The 20,268-nt window shown below is 36.2% G+C and overlaps 2 protein-coding genes, 1 non-coding gene and 1 pseudogene across 4 annotated transcripts; 2 read left to right on the top strand and 2 right to left on the bottom strand.

Moving 5' to 3' along the window:
- Positions 1-194: 194 nt before the first annotated feature.
- On the top strand, positions 195-334 carry LOC125185719 (annotated as a pseudogene).
- Positions 335-725: 391 nt separating this feature from the next.
- On the top strand, positions 726-886 carry LOC125185857. Its single transcript, XR_007170340.1, has one exon. It is a non-coding gene; the product is annotated as a U1 spliceosomal RNA (small nuclear RNA).
- Positions 887-891: 5 nt separating this feature from the next.
- LOC125220042 (pentatricopeptide repeat-containing protein At5g42450, mitochondrial) lies at positions 892-2,783 on the bottom strand. Of its 2 annotated transcripts, XM_048122156.1 has the most exons (2): positions 1,232-2,783; positions 892-982 (listed from the first exon to the last, which is right to left on the bottom strand). In XM_048122156.1, the coding sequence occupies exons 1-2, from the start codon at positions 2,618-2,620 to the stop codon at positions 926-928; spliced, it is 1,446 nt and encodes a 481-aa protein (XP_047978113.1). In that variant the 5' UTR covers positions 2,621-2,783; the 3' UTR covers positions 892-925. The 2 variants fall into 2 exon arrangements, with proteins under 2 accessions (XP_047978113.1, XP_047978112.1); XM_048122155.1 differs by lacking the exon at positions 892-982 and having other exon boundaries at positions 1,075-2,783.
- Positions 2,784-7,925: 5,142 nt separating this feature from the next.
- Positions 7,926-10,437, bottom strand: LOC125219689 (cationic amino acid transporter 7, chloroplastic-like). Its single transcript, XM_048121733.1, has 2 exons — positions 9,128-10,437; positions 7,926-8,635 (listed from the first exon to the last, which is right to left on the bottom strand). Exons 1-2 carry the CDS (start codon positions 10,305-10,307, stop codon positions 8,079-8,081), a joined length of 1,737 nt encoding a protein of 578 aa, XP_047977690.1. The 5' UTR covers positions 10,308-10,437; the 3' UTR covers positions 7,926-8,078.
- Positions 10,438-20,268: the final 9,831 nt, after the last annotated feature.

Below are 20,268 nucleotides of genomic sequence, written 5' to 3' on the forward strand. Positions count from 1 at the left end.
CAATATTAGACAACCAATTCTAAGTTATCATTGAATCGAAAGTCACCCATAAAGCCATAACTGTGGCAGAAGATGATCGTTGGCAGAGCTGAGTTTCTCCTGTTTTAATCGATCAAGCAGTCTACATAAATCACACACACACAACAGCAAATACATTACTTGCATTTTTTCCATCCCACCTTCCTATGCTCATGCAGCTGCGCGTTGAGCACATAGCGAACTATTCTTTCGCCTTTTACTAAAGAATACCGTGTGCTCGTCGCTACTTAACAGCATACGCAATTTACTTAAGCAGCATACGCAATTTTTTGGAGGGTGTTTTGTTTATAATAATAAAACCCCAACAATTCAAGTCTAATTTTTTATTAATCTACTATATTTTGCATCAATGTAATAGTCTGTGTTAGAAAGCCAATCTAATTATTTTGACTGTTTCAATTTTCCATTTTATGACCAACAAATTAATTTCAGAAAAAAAGGAGTGTTGTTTCTATGCTCCTTCATTCCAAAAACAATATTAATTCGACAATACAACTAATCGCTGAAATGAGTTCCATCACTTCCTCTCATTCAATCCTATCTATAAAAACTGGCATAGTAATCAATTAATGAGTTGTCCACTGTGTTTTTGTGAAGGAAAGAAAGTAGGTATCCCACATCGGAAGAGCATGGGATGGAGTATGAGAAAAGTGGTTAGATAAAGTGAGGAAAGCAAAAGAAGAAACATACTTACCTGGACGGGGTCGATGGGCGATCCATAAGACCCATGGCCTAGGTTGGCGACCTCCATTGCACTTCGGAGGGGCGCCCGCCTAAGGTCGGCCCAAGTGGTCGAGCCTGCGTCATAATTTGTGACAGAGGGGGCCTGCGTTCGCGCGGCCCCTGCCCAATTCTACTCAAATGTTTTCCTTCTCTACCCTTTTCTTTAAAAATCCTCTTTCCAAAGCATCAGATCTTTGTACTTGGCACACTTTAAGATAAACTGAGAATTTGTCCATTTAATTATGTTTAGTTTAATGAATGATCTAACTGTTAGAACTGAAGGAACAGATAAACTGCAAATCTGCAACCGAATAAGTAGAAAAAAACAAATTCAAAATCCTGTTAAGACCACGAGGGTATCCTGGTTCTCCATTACATGATGAATCAACAACCTCAAAGCCTCATAAATCTCAACCTTATCCCTATGCCTTTTATCTGATGTAACAAACACATGAACCTCACTTCTTACCTCAATCCAACTACTCCCAGCAATCCTACTCAACCCTTTCTCTCGCATCCTCCGCCTTATCTCCGACACCTCCTCCCACCTCCCCGCAGCAGAGTGCGCATTCGACAGCATCACATACGACGACACATCACCCGGATCCAGCTCCAAGATTCGCCTCGCTGCAACCTCCCCCAACTCCCAGTTCGAATGCACCCGGCACCCCCCAAGCAACGCCTTCCAGAACCCAATCCCGGGCTCAAAGGGCAACTCACCAAGAAACCTCTCTGCTTCCTCAAACCTCCCACCTCGCGACAGCAAATCCATCAAGCAGGCATAGTGCTCCGCTCTCAGAAGCCTCGGATCATCACGCTTCGCTTGGTAAAAGTACTCACAACCCTCATCAACAAGGCCGGCATGATTACAAGCCAGCAGCAACCCAAGAAGAGTCACACTGTTAGGCTCTAAGCCCGTGAGCCTCATCCTGTCATACACATCCACCGCACCGTTCCCTTCCCCATTCTGCGCGTAGCCACAGATGAGCGCGTTCCACGACACCACATTCCTCTCGCGCGTTTTCCTAAAGGCCAGCAGACTATCCTCCATTTCCCCACATTTTGCATACAAACTTATCAAAGAATTGGCAATAAACAAGCCAAGCTGGCCCAAGTGCTTCACTGCAGAGGCATGGATACTCCTTCCTAATCCTAACGACCCGATATTGGCAGCCGCGATGATGGCACAAGGGTACGAAGACTGAATAGGCGTAACACCCTCTCTCAACATCTCATTGAACAGACTCACAGCTTCCTCGTTCCTCCCCGATTGGCTGCACCCGCTGATCATGGTGTTCCAACAAACCACATTCCTCTCGGGCATCGATCGGAAAACATCCCGGGCTTCATCAAATCTTCCTAGTTTCGTGTAGCCACGGATCAGCGAGGCGTAGGAGAACACGTTTGGGTGATTTATATCCTCGAAAGCTCTGAGAATGGCGTCAAAACTGCCCAACTTGACGTAGAGATCCAAAATGGCGCTGCCTGGGAAGACGTTGGAGCATAATCCGGCTTTGACGGCGTAGGATTGAATCTGTTTGGCGAGGCGGAGGTCTTTGAGGACAGCGGAGGAGTGAATGACAGTGGCGAGAGTGTACTCGTTGGGTTTGATGTCGAAAAGGTGCATTTTTGTAAAGCAAGCAATGGCCTCTGCGTGTCGATTTTGTTTCGCAAATTGGCCTATCAAAGCTGTCACTGATTTCACGTCGCGTTGGGGCAATTCGTCGAGCAGCTGCTGGGCGTCCGGATTGCAGAAGGAAGCGTGGGATTCTGCGCGAGACACGGAGTTGGTTTGGAAGGAGCATTGTCCAACAAGTGCGAGCCTTTTCTGCCGAATCAAAGTAGGCGCAACCGACATTCTATTAAAGCATAACAGGAACGAAATGAGATTTAATGGAGTACTAATAAAACTAGGATGATATTTAGGAAGTCAATTTCCCATTAGTTGTGAAAAAAATTAAATTTTGGCTAAAGTTTATGAATTTAGTAGGAGTAGTAGAGTAGTATTAAGATCGGTTGGCAATATGGTATTCTCTCTCGGTATTAAGGTACAAACTCTCAAGTCTTGAACACTATTTTTGAAGCTACTCATGTCTCATTAGACAAGAAACCATAGTAATTTGAATTATATGTTTGCCTAAATTGGCATCTTCTCCTATATACGGAATATTATATTCTTCTAATGTAAATGGCTTACTTCACGAAAAGAAATTTTTTAATTACCAAAATCATTTTTAATAAATCATACTATACTCCACTAACTTACATATTGAATACATGTGGCAATCTTATATATAGAACAAAAATAGGATAACAGATAGTACTTTTGAATTATAAAGTTGTTGTTCTTACTCTATCTGGACTCCAATAGAATAGCATTTGGAAATCATCTTGATAGGTTCATTATTGTTATACATCACACATTTCTTACACACCAATCAATCCATAATTCTCGATGCCGTTGTATCATGGAGTACTCCATTAAATACTCATATTCACATCAAGAAAGAGCTACAAAATAATTGGTTTATAGAAAAGCCTACCACAATATAAATAAAAAGCCCATTAAAAAGAAATCTCAAGTGAAGTGTGGTGTGTTATAGACCCAGCCAATAAGCTGTTATACTATAGTATTAAATTGAGTTTTCCGATATCCCGATAGATGGGTTGTGTTCGTTTTAGAACCCATAAAAGACATCGTTTAGAATTGATAATCTGTAGATACACAACGATTAAGTAAGAACATTTGATTTGATCAAATAAATTTATGAAATGCATAAGGGCGTGTTCACTTTAAAATTTTTCCAAAACCGGCAATTTTTTAAGAATTGAATTCTTCCCAAGATTTGGAGCAGATTTGGAAGTAATTTATGGAATGGCCGTTTTGTTCAATTTGCAACAATTGAGTGCAAATATAGTGTGCACAGTAAATGACGGTCAAAAGTTTGACCTAATTGTAGTAGGTGTGCTCCAATTCTTGATGCAGTCTCCAATGCATCTCCAAATTTTTCCAAATTTGCAAGTTTCAAATATCGCCCAATTAGCATGAACAGTGCGGGCCACCTTCTAATTAGCAGGCCCAAAGAAACGAAAACTTGTAAAACAAATCAAATTGGCCTATTTCTAGCAAAAAATGGGAAAAAAACACAAAGTGAATACGCCCTAAATGTTTAGAATATAAAGTTTGTTTCAATAGTTAGAGTTGAATGAAGTTCACAAGGTAGAGTTGGAAGCTAGCATTTAATGGGACAATCTATCATACCATTTGCAATTGTTTTCGACAACCAAAATCCAATACTCGGAATACCATTAGAAATTATGGTCATCTAAGCATTATCTATGATATATCCTAAATTCCAAAATCTTATACTCCTAGAATATAGAGTTATTCCTCTCATCTCATTTTTATAGGCCGTAATCAAGGTTTGAGCACAACAAATATTCATTTTGGGATGTCACAAGCTATTTGCACCATTTAAAAAATATATAAACTTTTTTACTTTCTTTATTCTCTTTTATTATTTTCTTTCCTAATTAATTCTTTTTTTCTTTTTCTTTTTTAATTTTACTTTATTTTCTTCCATTTTTTATTGTCTCTTTATTTAGTTTAAATTGATGAGAGAATGTAACTTTTGGTAATAGTATATTTGTTTCAAGTTAGGAGAGATGTATTAATCCCCTTTTTAAGTACAAAATGAGCTAACACTTCGCCACTTCGGGGAAAATGATCAAAATTGCTCAACTGAATTATTACCAAGAGTGATACTAAAATGTTTCTTGACCACGTAAATTGCAGCTACTCCTTTAAGATCAAGTAAATACTAGTAGTACTAAATATGCACTAACAAAGTTAGAGTAACCAACGAATAAAGGTCTCATAAACAATAACAAAACATATATGGAGAAGAAAAAAATCCATACGTATTTTTCATTCTACTTTTGGGGTTATACGAATAAATAACTCAATATCAACCTTACAAAATAAGACATATTTAACTGAAAATGGCTTAGCTGGATCCCAACTATCTAATCTTTCAAAAAACCAATTGATCTCTCCCAATTTGCTAGCCCTTTTTCATTCTTGAAATTGAAATAAAAGTTCTTTTTGGCAAGATAATAACAAAGAAGCTTTTACATAGGAAAGAAAAGAGACAACCGTGATGTGATCTTTTAGGATATGGAGTAAGTCTAATAGTTAATAGTTAATAGATAATACACTCACACTCACAATCACAATGGAAATGATTTGATTTCACACGAGAGTGACTCGAATATTTGTGTAAACCCCATTAATTTCTCTATCATTACACAATTCAACTAACCAATCACCTTTCTTCACCAATTTCACATCCATCATTTCACCATCATCACCCCATTAACCAAATTCCCACTTATTAATGTGTCGCATGTTTGTTCACATTGCTCCGTTTCGAGTTTGATTTTATTTTAGTTTTCATTGTAATTGTTTTCAATTTTTTAAAATGCAATCCATCAAGGATAAATTCATATAAGCATATTATTACAAAATCCTAAGCAATCCTTTTCAATCCATAATAAATATAATTATCGGGAGAACATTATATCGAGAGAGTTGATCTTCGATTATATAGTCCATAAAATTGGGGGGAACATTACAAATCCACATTCTTTATTAAAAATATTTTTTACAATTATAAATGATTGTATTTCGGACAAACACGAGTGGCGATACTAACTCTAGTAATAGAGGGAAACGCATTTACCTTTATTCCAAAATGTCCCCTATGAAAATGTAGGATATCGTCTATTTAGATGATTTAAATTTTGATTTTAAGATGATGGGCAATTTATATCAGAAGAAGGTGACGAAGACCTAACAAAATCCACTTAAAGATTGGGAGAAAAAATTCTATAGTCAAGGAATACCAAGATGATAATCCTATTTGGTATTATCGAACATTTATGATTCTTGAAAAACCATTTTCTTTGAAAAAAGTCGTAAAGCGAAGTCGCTTTTAATTTTACAAAACTTCTGTTAGGAAATTACAATTTTATTGCTCAAAAAGAGCATCATCTTCCTTGATGGTTCACATCAAGCTACAAATGTCCCAAAAAGAGCATCATTTCCATTCAATGAAAAAATGTCCCAAAACTATATTTTGGATCCGACACCAGTTGCAATGCTTAAAATATCAACTTATTATTTTTAAATAAAGCTAATTGATTCGTGCACAAATTACCAAAATGAGCTTCTTCTTTTTTCCTTAATAATTTTTCAGCTAGCCCAATGCTCAGACTAAATGTATGAATAATTAATCGAATGTTAACATAAACTAAATAAACTGGTACTAACGGATAATAATAATCATATGAAGGATGTCGGTAGCACATTTAATATTTTGGTTAAATTAACTCTTTTAATATCTCATGAATTCTTATTCTCTTATTTTATTTTCTCTCATTTTCTATTTTATTTTATAACATTTTATTCACACATATTGGAGAAGTGTTATTGTATAAATTAAGTACTATGTAGATGTATAGAGGTCGAGTATGTAATACGTTCTCTTCTATAATTTGTTCAAAATATAGAGTTCAAGTTAAAACCCATATGAGATAATGAGAATGCAACTAAGTGCCAAAATCTTTCTTTTACTAAGACACATTTAGTTGATGGATGTATTGTTATTTACTAATAATCACAAAAGACAACAAAACGCATTATGCTTAAGCTACTTTCTGTGTCGCTTGTGTGCGTGGGCTTTGAAATGTGACGTTTTACTTTTTAATTGACCAAACCATTTTTAAATAAATCGCAAATTATGTTTTTAAAAACGTCGAAGAATGATGGAGATCACTTTGCTGTTTATCTAGTTGAACCCCAAATATTTATTGAATTTTCGAATTCCTAAATTGCTCTCACAATATAGTACTCCCATTGAAGTAAGAGTTCCTCAACTTCTTTTAATTGTTAAATGATAATAATATGTACTACAAATTAATTTCACCTTAACCAAAAAGTTTTAGGAGCAACCAAGCAAGCAAAATTGATAGAAGAGACAATTTGAAGCGGGAAAATTCGATACAAAACTGAAACTATTAGTAGAGTTAACAAAAAGAAAGAAAGACAAAATTTATCACTAATTCCTAAGGAGTAGCAAATAGCAACTCCACTTAGATGCTATATTAGTCGGATTTACTAAATTAAACCACTGAATAATTCCATTTGATAACATAACAGTACCAATAGTTTTAGGAATCAGTAGAATTGGGTTGTGTTAGTGTGCTAAGTAATTTACAATAATAACTAATAACTTTTAATTATGTGTATTAAAATTATCAACACAAAGACATATTTATATTAATACAACATGTACATTTAAATATCAATACAAAAACATAAGTTTATCAACACAAGAAGATTGATAAATTTATGTCTTTGTGTTAATATTTTTAACATACAAAATTGATATTAGTTATTAGTTATTATTATAACTTAGTTAGTATTTGATCACACATCTGTGTACGGATTATCTACATCCTATGGAAGCTTAACAAGAAATTAAGAGCTATAAACTGAGTCGATAAGGCAGATTTTCAGAATCCTAATCCAGGTTGGGGATAATTTCATTGTACTAATGAGAAGATTTAACATAATTATAAATAACCTGTAATGGTAGTAAAAAAGTGGTGTTGGGTGGATTGTGACTGATTAAATATTTTTGGGACCCATTAATTAGTCCCACCGTAATTAACCATGATGTGTGAATAGTCCAAATTGCTGATATTAAAGGCACCCCTATTCATTTAGCATGACAAAAACGGTTAATTGATTTTAAGAATCTTGGCTTAAATGTAACACGCAATTGCATAAAATGCTACACTGCAAGTTCAACTAAAATAAGCTAAAGATAAAACAACTGCACTCTTTTATAATGACCTTTATTGAATGATTCTACTTAGTAATACCTTTTACATCTGCTTAAAAAACTAGAAAAGGTCTAAACCATTACAGATGAAATCGTAGATATAACAACATTATTATACTAGTAGTAGTTTTTTATTAGAACCGGCAAAGCAATTTGAGATTGTGAGTTCTGACTATTTTTTCGATTATTTAGCTTTCAATTTCGAGCCAACTTTTTTTTTTGGTTCAAATGGTCAAAGCAATTTGAGATTGTGAGTTATGACTATAAACATTATATATTAAGTAGTAGTAGTAATTTCAGAGTGAAAAGTTGCACAAAATTAGATGGATGATATACAGTTGTTGAGTAGACAGTATTCAATATTCATCTAATCTTTTGCTACTCATTTCCTTAAACAAATAAAGAGAGCTAAGGAATATGAACTTCTCTACCCTTGATGCTCTCTCCTGCAGCCGTTTCACCGAGAATGCCATCCTCCTCAGCGTCGAAGCTCGAATGCACGCTGTACACCACGTACACGAGCACCGTGAGAGCGGAGAAGTATCCGAACCGGATATAGGATGCCTTGTTGAGGGCACCCAACAAGAATATGTTGAGAAAGATGGATATGGAGGGAATCCAGGGCATGAAGGGGACTCCCCAATTCTCGGGCTTCCGGACCTGAGGAACCATGAAGAGGAACACCTGCAGGAGAGCAATGGCGAGAGCAGCAGAAACTCCGAGCATCACGAGCCTGGGCTTGCCGGATGGTGTCAAGTACCAGAGGAGAGTGAAGAGGATGCAAGTGAGTGAGAAGCAGAAGAGGAAAGACAGAGTCGGCCATGGATTCGTCGTCCCTATGGCCACATAGCGCCGGTATATCACTGCATTCGCCACCATGTAGAACACGAACAGAGTCCCGATCGACACCAAATCCAGCAGGATATCTAGATCAGTAAACAACGCGATTGCTGCTGTCAACATCCCTGCAGCCATTCGTTGCATTTCTTTAAACAAGGAGTATTCATAAGTTGATGACATTTATAGCAAATTTCATCTTCAATTCCATATTTCAACATCAAACATGGGCCCCTCAGATACAAGCAATAAAGTTTTCATTCTCTGAAGAAAACATATATGCATCAAACCGAAAGCTTTTTCAAAGTGGAGGACCATTCTTTCTACATGATTTAGGAAAGTCATGAGGGTCTCCGAATCTTGGAAAAAATGACGTAAATCTTGACAAAAAAAGAAAGAATTATTGCTATCATCTCTATCCCCATTTGATATGTCGTTACATTAATTCCTCATGAAGCATGTGAGCATCACAAACCATAAATTGACTTGCTTGTCTTTTCTCAGGAATGTATGGGGCTTAAACCACAAGAAAACAAATCACATAGAGGGTAACGACTCAGATGACGATGACACGTCCATATAGTGATAAAAACAGTTACAAAAAGAGAGAGAGAGAGTACCGAGGAAGCAAGAGGCGTTGACAGGGGTAGAGGTGGAGCGGTGGACCTGCGCAAACCAGGAGGGGACCACACAAGATCGGCCGATGACACACATGTATCGAGCCTGGCCCAGCATCGCCACCAGGAGAGACGTCACTATCCCGAAACTGGCCCCCACACCGATCACATTCGACACCCACTTAGACCCCTCCTTAAACGCCCCCGAAAACGGCGCTTCCGCATCGATCAAATCGTATGGCAGAAGCGCCGACATCGATGCCGACATCAAGCAGTATAATACCGTCACAATCATCACCGACCCCGTCACCCCAATCGGAATATTCCTCACCGGATTCTCCACCTCCTCCGCCATCGTCGACACCGCGTCGTACCCGATGTAGCTCATGTACACCACCGCCGCGCCGTTGAACACTCCCGCCGCTCCGAAGGGAAAGAATCCGCCTGCGTTTTTAGGATCGCTCGGCTCCGTGAAATTGACCAGTTTCCCTCTCCAGAACCCCATCGCGATCACGAACGCTATGAAGAGAATGTGCAGCACCGTGAGCGACATGTTCACCCACGAGCTCTGCTTCGTGCTGTAGCAGATGACGATTGTGATGAGCAGCACTACTGCCACCGCGATCAAGTCGATCTCATTGTATCCTTTCGGCAGGCTGTGGACGGTGAACCGCAGCTGCGTGTTCGCCGGAAGGCCTAGTGCGGTGCCGAGGTAGGAAGTGAGGCCGCGGGCGACGGCGGCGTTGGAGAGGACGTAGTCGACGATGAGATTGGAGCCGGTGAAGAAGGCGGGGAGCTCGCCGAAGGTGACGCGGATGTAGCTGAAGGAGCCGCCGGCGACGGGCATGGCGACGGCGAACTCGGTGTAGCAGAAGGCGGAGAGGAGGGCGCAGAGACCGGCAATGGCGTAGGAGAGGACGACGGCGGGGCCGGCGCAGAGGCGGCTGGCGCGGCCGGTGGTGATGAAGACGCCGGCGCCGACCATCCCGCCGATTCCGAAGCAGATGAGGTCGTGCCAGCCGAGCGACCGCTTCATCTCGGAGCCGGAGAGGGAGCGGACCTTGTTCATTTCTTGCAGTGAAGTGGAGACGGAGCAGGCGCGGCGGCGGAGGCGGTTTGGGGTGTCGGAGAGGGCGTGGAGGTAGGATTTGAAGCTGGAAAAGGAGTGAGAATGGCTTGCCATTGCACTATGTTTTTAGCAGGTATCAGAAATTCAGAATGTGTGTGTATATAAGTAGAAGAGAAAATGGGACAAGGAAGAGATATATAGAAGATAAAAACTAACGGCAACTAGTTTTATGGTTGAAAGTTGAAACCGGAACTATCAGGTGAAGCTTTTTGGTATCACCTTTGATGCTTTGACTTTATTGGAAGAAAGCGTATTCAAAAATGTTAAATGAAGACCTTATTTCAATCTTAAATGGAATAATTAATGAAATACATAAAGTATATTTACAAAAAATAATTTTAAAAATGAAATAGTTAAAGATTTTTTGGATTACGTCCAAATAAGAAAATATATGACATTTAATAAGATTGGTTGGGGTAATGGCTATGTACTGTCAACATATCTCTGTTACTCTGTATAATAAATTCATGCTGATCTAGAGGATTAAAATCAACATTTTTATGCAATAATTCTGAAGAAGAGAAATACGAGTAAGACTGTAAGAGGATGAGATGTTGAAAGAATTGTACAAGGAAGATATAGAAGAGAAGAAGCACGGCAGATAGGTTTATGGGAAATATCAGATTAATATTTTTGGTATCATATTTTTAGAGGGAGAGAGATTGTAGTCATTTCATTTTATGAAATCGTTTGATTTTATGAAAAAAAATGAGTGAAAAAGTTAATGAAATATGACCTCTATAATAATTATGAATAAAATAATTAAATAAAATGTGAGTTCATATTAAAAAAGGTAAAAATAAAATAAAATAAAATATGAATTAGAATTTATTCAAATAAATAAATATAGGACATTTAGTTAGACCAAATGGAGCAATTATTACCGGACAATATCAATGTGTTAATGCGTCTCTGTGCAATGAATTAATACTGATACATAGGATTGAAATAAAGATTTTTATGCAATAATTATTAATTATGCTTTCCCTTTGCTTTAAACCTCGTACAAGAAAATTTAAAAAAGTTATCTTGTAATTTATATATATAAAAAAGTTATTTAAATACTGTAATTTGATAAATTCTTATTATTCTCATAATATTTCATATACAATTGTTGAATTACATAATTACAATTTTTTAAAATGATCTTATCCATATTAAAATTACTTATTTTGATTATATTAATCGATATTTTTTCAATAAAATAAGAATAGAAAAAAGAAAAAAAAACTTAAATAAATAATTATTTTACTGAAATACGTTGTTTGAATAACTAAAAAACTATACATTTTTTACATAAATAAGATAACTGAAAAAATTGAAAAATTCATAACTTAGTAATCTAATTCCAAATCTAATAAAATTGACAAGAATTTGATAAGATTTTTTTTACTTAAATGACTATTAATTCTATATAGAACATTCCTATTTCATTACTCCGTTGTTAGACATAAAACTCATAAATAAGGCGATGATCATATTAGTACTACTATAAATAGGGATATCAATGTAGCCCGCAATTCGTGGACTGACCCGAATAACTCGCCAAATTTAAAGGGTTAGGGCTAAAAATTTCTAGCCCGATTAGCCCGCACCCGATTAACTCGCAACCCGTTAGGGCCAGACCCCGAAAATCCGATGGGCTGGCCCGAAAACCCAGTAAAATTTCTATCGTACTATTTGTTTGACTCTAATTCGACAATTTATTGGTTATTTTATAATATAAATTACTAAAAAAAATAGCTTTCAATTTTATATATTAAATATATAAATTATATATTAAATTTTTACTAATATAATAATAGATTTATAAATTAGAAACTTCAAATTCACTGAAAAATATATTTAAATTTCTAAAACATACTTTAAAATTTCTTGATGCTTATGTTTTATTTTGCATCAAAATATTAGTATTTGATCATGTTTATATTTGAGTTTAAGCATATATCTCAAATTTATCATAATTAAATATTTTACACTTTATAAATATAACTAATTGTCACCATTATTTATTAGATTGAACGCGTATTAATTTTATCGGTAGCAACCCGATTAGCCCGCTGGGCTAGCCCGAAACCCGAGCTTTTAGGGTTAGGGTTAAACTTTTTTAACCCGAAAAAATCATAGTCTGATTAGTCCGCACCCGATTAACTCGCAACCCGAATAGGGTTGGCCCGAAACCCGGTGGGCTGGCCCGATTGACATTCATAACTAGAAAGTTAGAATTTGGACGTCATCAATTACTATGACTATAACTTATGAATGTTAGTGCGGTCCGAAATCTACAGACTAGTCTGAGTAGCTCGCTAGGGTTGGGATTGAAAGATTCTAGCCCAATAAAATTTTAATCCAATTAGTCCACAACCTGAGTAAGGCTTACCCAGAATCCGATGGGTTAGAACTATGTACACCTATTATCTATTGTTCCGTATCGTTTGACGACTAATTAGATATTTATTGATTACTTTTATAATATAAATAATAAAATAATTATACAATAAAATTTTATATTTAATAAACCATACTCCCTGCAAAAAAAATAAGGACATTTTGGACGACACGGTAATTAATGCATAATTAGTAAAGTAACAAAGAGGAGAAGATGGTAGTTAAAATAGATTAGTGGATAGTGAGATCGTATTATTATTAATGTTTAATGGTGGACCTAGTGGTGTAAGTTGTAAATAAATTGGTATATGTATGTAATGAATTTGGTAGAACTTTCCATAAACGAAAATGGGATAATTTTATGGGATGGACGTACATGAAAGTGTTCTTATTTTTAATAGAAATAAGTCATATTTCTTTTTTCGTCAATCCCATAGAATTAGTTCATATCCATTTATGACATCCTTTATCTCCATCTCTTTTACTTTATCATTTTTGGGCCACACCTTCCGCTAAACAATTTCAACTAATTTTCTCATTCTCTCTTACTTTACCATATTACACATTAAAATGCATTGCAACCCTAAATGACCTATTTTTATGCGACGAAGGGAGTATATTATTATTAATATAACAATAGATAAATAAGTTAGAAAATTCAAATTCACTCTAAAAAATAGTTTGAAAATGTGCTATAAATTTCTTAAAATATGTACATTTTACTTATACAAACTTTAATCATTATAATTATATATTCTATAAATATGATTAATTTTTTATCATTATAATATGATTGATCACATATTAAATTTATTGGTAATAGTCCAATTAGTCCACAGGCTAGCCCGATACTCGAGCATTTCGAATTAGGATTGAAAATTTCTAACCCGATTAGTCCAAACCCGATTAACCTACAACCGGAGCAGGGTTAACCGTAAATCCGGTGGGTTGACACTATTGACATCCCTAATAGAGATGGCATACATTCTCATAAAATTAAAGACATTTTTTTTTTCGTCCGTCCCATAAAAATATCTCATTTACATTTATGAAAAATGGGGTGAGTTATATTGCTAACTATTTAAATTGTTAACTCTGCTAACTTATCAATATAGTGTATTTAAAATGTCAACACGGTGACATAAAAATGTCAACACATAATATCAACACATTATATTGAAGTTTAACAAAATTATGTTTTGACATTTTAATATCGTCGTGTTGACATTTTTAATACACTGCGTTGATGAGTTAGCAAGTCAGCAACTTAAGAAAGTTAGCAATTGATCACTCCCCTATGAAAAATTCTCACAAATTCATTACCTATATAGTATATACATCAATTTATTTACAACTTATACCACAAGAGTCCATCATTAAACATAGTCCATCATTAAACACTAATAATAATGCGGATCTCACTATCGACTAACACTATTTTAACTACCACTTTCCTCATCTCTCTTATTTTATCATGGGATGGAAGGAGTAATAAGCATTTTACACTTTCATGTGTTTGCTGTGTATATATATACCATGCCCCGATCTGCAATACTAACTGAAAAGTGGTAAAAACCTGTTGTGTTTAAATCTTTTTAGGCCAGTTTTCAACAAATGCAAAAAGAAACAATTCCAAATACACCATTCTCCTTAGCTCACAAGCTCTTTATAGCTTCTTTGAAATTTCAGATTCTACCTTTGATATCAAGATTTCAGTTGTTTCTTACATAGACATCGTCGTCTTCGCACTTGTGAATTCCAGAACAAATTATGGGATAATATGATAAGAAACACAAAAGAAGGCTTTCCTGAAAATTGTGAGACATAATATCTGAAAAGAAGTCAAGTTAAACTGGAAGAAACTTGATCAAATATACAACCACATTGGCACAAGACTATGTACCATAAGTACATTAGCAATACCAACTAGTCATATAACTTGAGTACATGATCCAAGCAAACCAACACATTTATTTTCAACAAACAAACCAGGAGAATTGCTAGTGAACTGACATCCCATTTCAGCTCTACTTGGTGTCTTCAGCAGCCTTCAATTAAAACACAAATAAGTTCAATGAAATTTCCCTTTTTCAAAACATTAAACTGAAGTTAAAGACCAAATGAAGCCACTACGTTTTGCATATTCAACCTCAATAATATATGCCTACAATTCTCTCATTTATCACTTGTATAGAAAAAGAAACCGAGGTTTAAACTAGATCAGAACAAAAATTTCAATATGCTTAGTTTTATCAGTGATTACAGGCCAATTTCCAAATGCTTAGTTTGAAAAGAACCAAACAAAGGGACAAGTTTTATCAGTGTGGTGTTAACAAATCCAAAGTGTAAATTATATCTGACACAGGATCAATCATAAGAAAATTAGGTTACACTAATCCAGATTAAATAGGAAAAAAGAAGAAGATGAAATCGGAATTAGTATTTTCACCTTGTCGGATTTGGGCTTGTCAGTTTTCTCGAGCTCCGCCTTCTTCTTCTGCTTCTCCAACCTTTCCCTCTCCATTTTCTTCAATACAATTGAAAATAGATACACATCAATCATCACAATCTAGCTCAATTAATCAGAGAGAGAGAGAGGAAAACCTGAATGTAAACGGTTTCCTTAGCGCGCTCTTCTTCACTGAGGACACGGCCTTTACCGTCACTAAAATAGCGAAGACTGTGAGTGGATGATGCCAAGTTCCCCTCCATGATCCGAATTAATCCAGCGCGCGACGCTAGTGATGTCAACGCCATTGTTGTTGTTGTTGTTCAGGTGGAGAGGAATGGAGATTCAATCACACAATCGACTTAATTAACCTTAACCCTACCCACTGTTTGCAATAACTTTAGGAAATCATACGGCCGCCTCGGGTCGGGTCAATAGGAAACAGTATTTATTAGTCCCTCCGTCCCGCTTTAGCAGTCTCATTGACTTTTCGGCCATCTTTTTATAAAAATGATAAAAAATAGTTAAAGAGAAGAAATGATAAATTAAGAGAGAGAATAATATAGAGAAGAGTCTTATCTACATTATTGTCTCTCTTACTTTATCATTTCTTCACTTTAACTATTTTTTATCATTTTTACAAAAAGAGGACAGAAAAGTTAATGAAACTGCTAAAGCGGGACGAAGGGAGTATAATTTTATAATTATAAATAATCTTAATAAATGCTTTTCAAATCTAATTATTTCAAATTTAATATCAAAATATTATACTAAAGCCTTTAATGTAAGATGTATATGCCACGCATGCTATGTTTAGAGTAGATTCAATGCTCTCTCCATCCCAAGTTATTTGAGTCGTATTCCATTTTAGATTGTCTCAAATTACTTGAGTTATTTCTCTTTTTGGCTAAAAACAAAACATCTAATCTTACCTACTTTATTCTCTCTTCTCTTACTTTATTCTCTCCTCTACGTTATTTAACTTACTAAACACAACTTTCTTAAATCTCATGTCGAAAAGAAACGCCTCAAGTAGCATGGACGGAGGGAGTATATCGTAGATTGCTTGATTATCTCTAATTTCGCATCGCAGATTGTTTGAATCCATATGTCGAATTATTTGCCTATGTATCGCATATTGCTTATACAGGTTGTCATTTTCACTATGGTGTCGCCATAGTGTTCTGATTTTGTATCGTGAATTGCTTGGAACATATGTCGAATTACTTACTTATATATAACATATTATTTGTCTAGGTTGTCATTTTAACTACGGTGTCACCCTAGTGCTCTATATTCCATACATGTTATTTTACATAAATTTATATAAATTTCGTATTCCATAAATTGCTTTTAGGCCGGCGTGATATTCGTTCTTGTTTTTTTTTTTTTTTTTTATGTAAATTGGGCTCAGGTTCGGTTCACCAATAAAATGAAGGGTTAATTGGTTCATACAGACACTCATGCCAAAAGAAACTTAGCCCCAAGTCTTGCCTTCCCCACTTAAATAAGGCCCACATCAGTGAAATCTAGTAGTAGGGTATATTATTACTAGTAATTATTTATACTTTAATTTTTAATCTAATTTTAATTATGTTTATCCTAATTATTAATATTCATTTATATTTTTAAAAATTCTTCTATGTAATTATTACACGAAGATAAAATTAAAATATATCTATTTAATACATAACAATTCATCTAAATGACATATTTTTCTTCTTGAAATAGCCTCGAATATTTTATACATATGCTTACGTTATATTAAAATTATAACAATAATATTGGGCCAACAATACACTCTTTAGAAATGCATGGCCGAATGGAGACGAAGACATGGACGTAAAATTGATGTCAAAATAAAATGATAGAATTAATTTCCAAGATCTTATATTGTGGAAAACATTACCAAGGGCAGTGGGAACGTTGGCCCCTCTAGCACAAAAGTGAGCCGACCTTAGGTTGACATCCACCGCAAGTGCAATGGAAGTCGCCAACCTAGACATTGGGCCTTATTGGAAGAAGAGCTGGGGATCAAAGGTTCATTAAAGTGGGGGGAAAGATGAACCAAAGACATACTTATATTGATGAAGTCGATGGACGATTCATCAGAGAATAATTGGTTTCTAATTCATCTTTTTGCTCCACAAAAATAAAATTTAGAACTCATTAATTGATCCCGATGTGGGATGGTTGTTAATTATAGCCTAAAACATACTCCAGAAACTAACACTTAAATTGATTATTGTCGAACCATTCATATCAGCTCACGAAGATTGTGACTTTTTATTGAAATTTGGTGATCACTCATTTTTTGAAAGACTACATATATAAATACCTGTTTTCGTTTTCTTTTATGTAAAACACACCAAAATTACGCAAACGAAACAATCATAATGAAAAACATGACAAAATGGGGACGAATACAAACGAAAACGATGTCAAAATAATAAGTACAACGATATAAATTTTGCAAGAGCTTATATGATGAAAAATACTTGGAACTACATTTGGCAGGGGCCGCGCGAACGCAGGCCAGCCCCCTCTATCACAAATTATGACGCAGGCTCGACCATTTGGGAAAGTGTCATCTCCAGTTAATTGAGTCTCCACTGAGGTCGATGTGTGGGAAGACGCAGTCAAAAAGTCAAGACTGGGGTGATAGACATTGTCTCCCCCCCCCCCCGGGTTGCACTCCCGGCAACCCCTGCATCCCCGGTTGCCATCCCTGCTGCAGGCCCGCCATCCCCTGCATCCCCGGCATCACCGGCATCCCCTGCATGCCCTGCCAAACCGGCATACTACTACCCCCGGGTACATTTTGTAGTACCCGCCCATCGGATTCCATCCACTTGAAGGGGTTGGCAGCGGAAGCGCATGCATAAATCAATTACATAATAATCGAGATCTATTTAGCGGATTATTTAGACAAATTCTATTCGTGTAATTATCTCACGTATCATGCTGATAACTCAAATAATAACATGCTTTAAATTAATAGAAACCTAAAACATGCTGTTCTAAGGTTTAGCCATCATACCTTGATGATTCTCCAAAGAATCGAAGATAGCTAGCGCCTTCTCCTCGTGAAGATCTTCAGTACAAAACCACGGATCTTCCGACCGGTTCCCGGACTGTGAACTGATATCGGGTGGGCTGATCTCACCAGCGCACTAGGACTTAAATAGAGAAGACAGAAATCCTTTCCCTCGGAGGAGAGAAAATTTCGACTACTACTAGGAGTAGGGGCCGAAAATTTTGAGAAAATAATTAGTGTATTTTCTGTCTCCTTTATTCTCCTATTTATAATAAGTCACATATTGGGCCCAGACAGAGATTTATGGAAGGCTTTGGATATGGGCTCCTCCAATTAGTTTTTTACTAATTAAATTAAACCCAATTTAATATAAGCTTAAAATTGGAATATTACGAGCAGCCACTGCCTTCTCCTCGTGAAGATCTTTAGTACAAAACCACGGATCTTCTGACTGGTTCCCGGACTTGTGAACTGATATCAGGGTGGGCTGATCTCACCAGCACACTAGGACTTAAATAGAGAAGACAGAAATCCTTTCCCACGGAGGAGAAAAATTCGACCTCTACTAGGAATAGAGAGGGCCGAAAATTTTGAGAGAAAAACAAGTGTATTTTCTGTCTCCTTTATTCTCCTATTTATAATAAGTCACATATTGGGCCCAGACAGGGATCTATGGAAGGCTTTGGATATGGGCTCCTCAAATTAGCTTTTTACTAATTAAATTAAACCCAATTTAATATAAGCTTAAAATTGGAATATTACGAGCAGCCACTACAGAAGTAATACTGCACTCCCCATCCAAATCCGAAATTACAAGTACTTCGGGTTTCCAATACTTTATATTTATTTCCCGCACTTAAGATAGAAACATCCATTAATTAATTATTGTCTGCTATGGACTTAAAGAAATAATTTACGAGACCTCGTCTTCAGTAGATAGCATAAAGACGCGTCTTGTTTATTAGATCCATTCGGTGCTATACCACACCAACGTCATCTTATTTTTAGTAAGGCTTAGAAATAATCGGACTGACATTGCAAGCTTTCACGATAGGTAGTCTAAGCCTATCCTAGGTTGTGAAAATATTCTTTTCTTTGTTTAGAACTAACCGTGTTACCTTAAAGTGGTCTGACGGCCCACAACCGGTCTACTATAACAAAGACTTAGACTTTGTTAAGTTACTTTATACATTTAAATATGCAATAAACATCTATTAAATGTAAAACATAATAATATTATGACAAAAATAATCTGTTTATTCATTTGGAAAATAAAATGAGAGCTTTAACAGTATTCAATCACTCGAAAGGTGATTTCTAGTATACAAACTCTAACACCACTTCCCACGGGTACCGTGGGAGTAGCCGACCTGCACGTCACTGGAGTAGAGTCGTTGTTCTCCATTTCGAGATGTTGATCTTGTACAGAAATTAAGAAAGAAAGAAACTCGTAAAAACAAGTGGTGCGAATGAAAATGACGTTAAAATCGCGTATATATAGAATTTTGAAAATTAAAAAAATAAAAAATAAAATACCTACAATGTCGGCGAGCCGACCGGCTAGCGATCGGGAATCGGCATGGGCTCGCCGTATTTTTAGCCGATTAAGCGCTGGCCGATTACAATGGTCGGCTAGCGGAGCGGCTAGCCGGCCCGCTAGCCGCCATTAGAAATGTTTTTATTGTGTAGTGGGATGTCCTAGTGATATGACAGTAAGTGTTTTTGGGATATCCTAATACTAGGCTATTGGGATGGCCGTCCTAATGTGGATGCATTTAGCCAATATTTAATACTCCTACAACGTAATTGTGAACTTTAAAATTGATAGCAAAAATCATAAATTTAGGCTTTGCATAACAAAATCAATTTTTTACAACTAATGGGAAATTAACTTCCTTTATATCCAAGTTTTGTTAGTACTCCATTAAATTTCATTTCGTTCCTGTTATGCTTTAATAGAATGTCGATTGCGCCTACTTTGATTCGGCAGAAAAGGCTCGCAGTTGTTGGACAATGCTCCTTCCAAACCAACTCCGTGTCTCGCGCAGAATCCCACGCTTCCTTCTGCAATCCGGACGCCCAGCAGCTGCTCGACGAATTGCCCCAACGCGACGTGAAATCAGTGACAGCTTTGATAGGCC

This window comes from Salvia hispanica, chromosome 4 (assembly GCF_023119035.1).
Source record: "Salvia hispanica cultivar TCC Black 2014 chromosome 4, UniMelb_Shisp_WGS_1.0, whole genome shotgun sequence".
Taxonomy (NCBI): Eukaryota; Viridiplantae; Streptophyta; class Magnoliopsida; order Lamiales; family Lamiaceae; genus Salvia; species Salvia hispanica.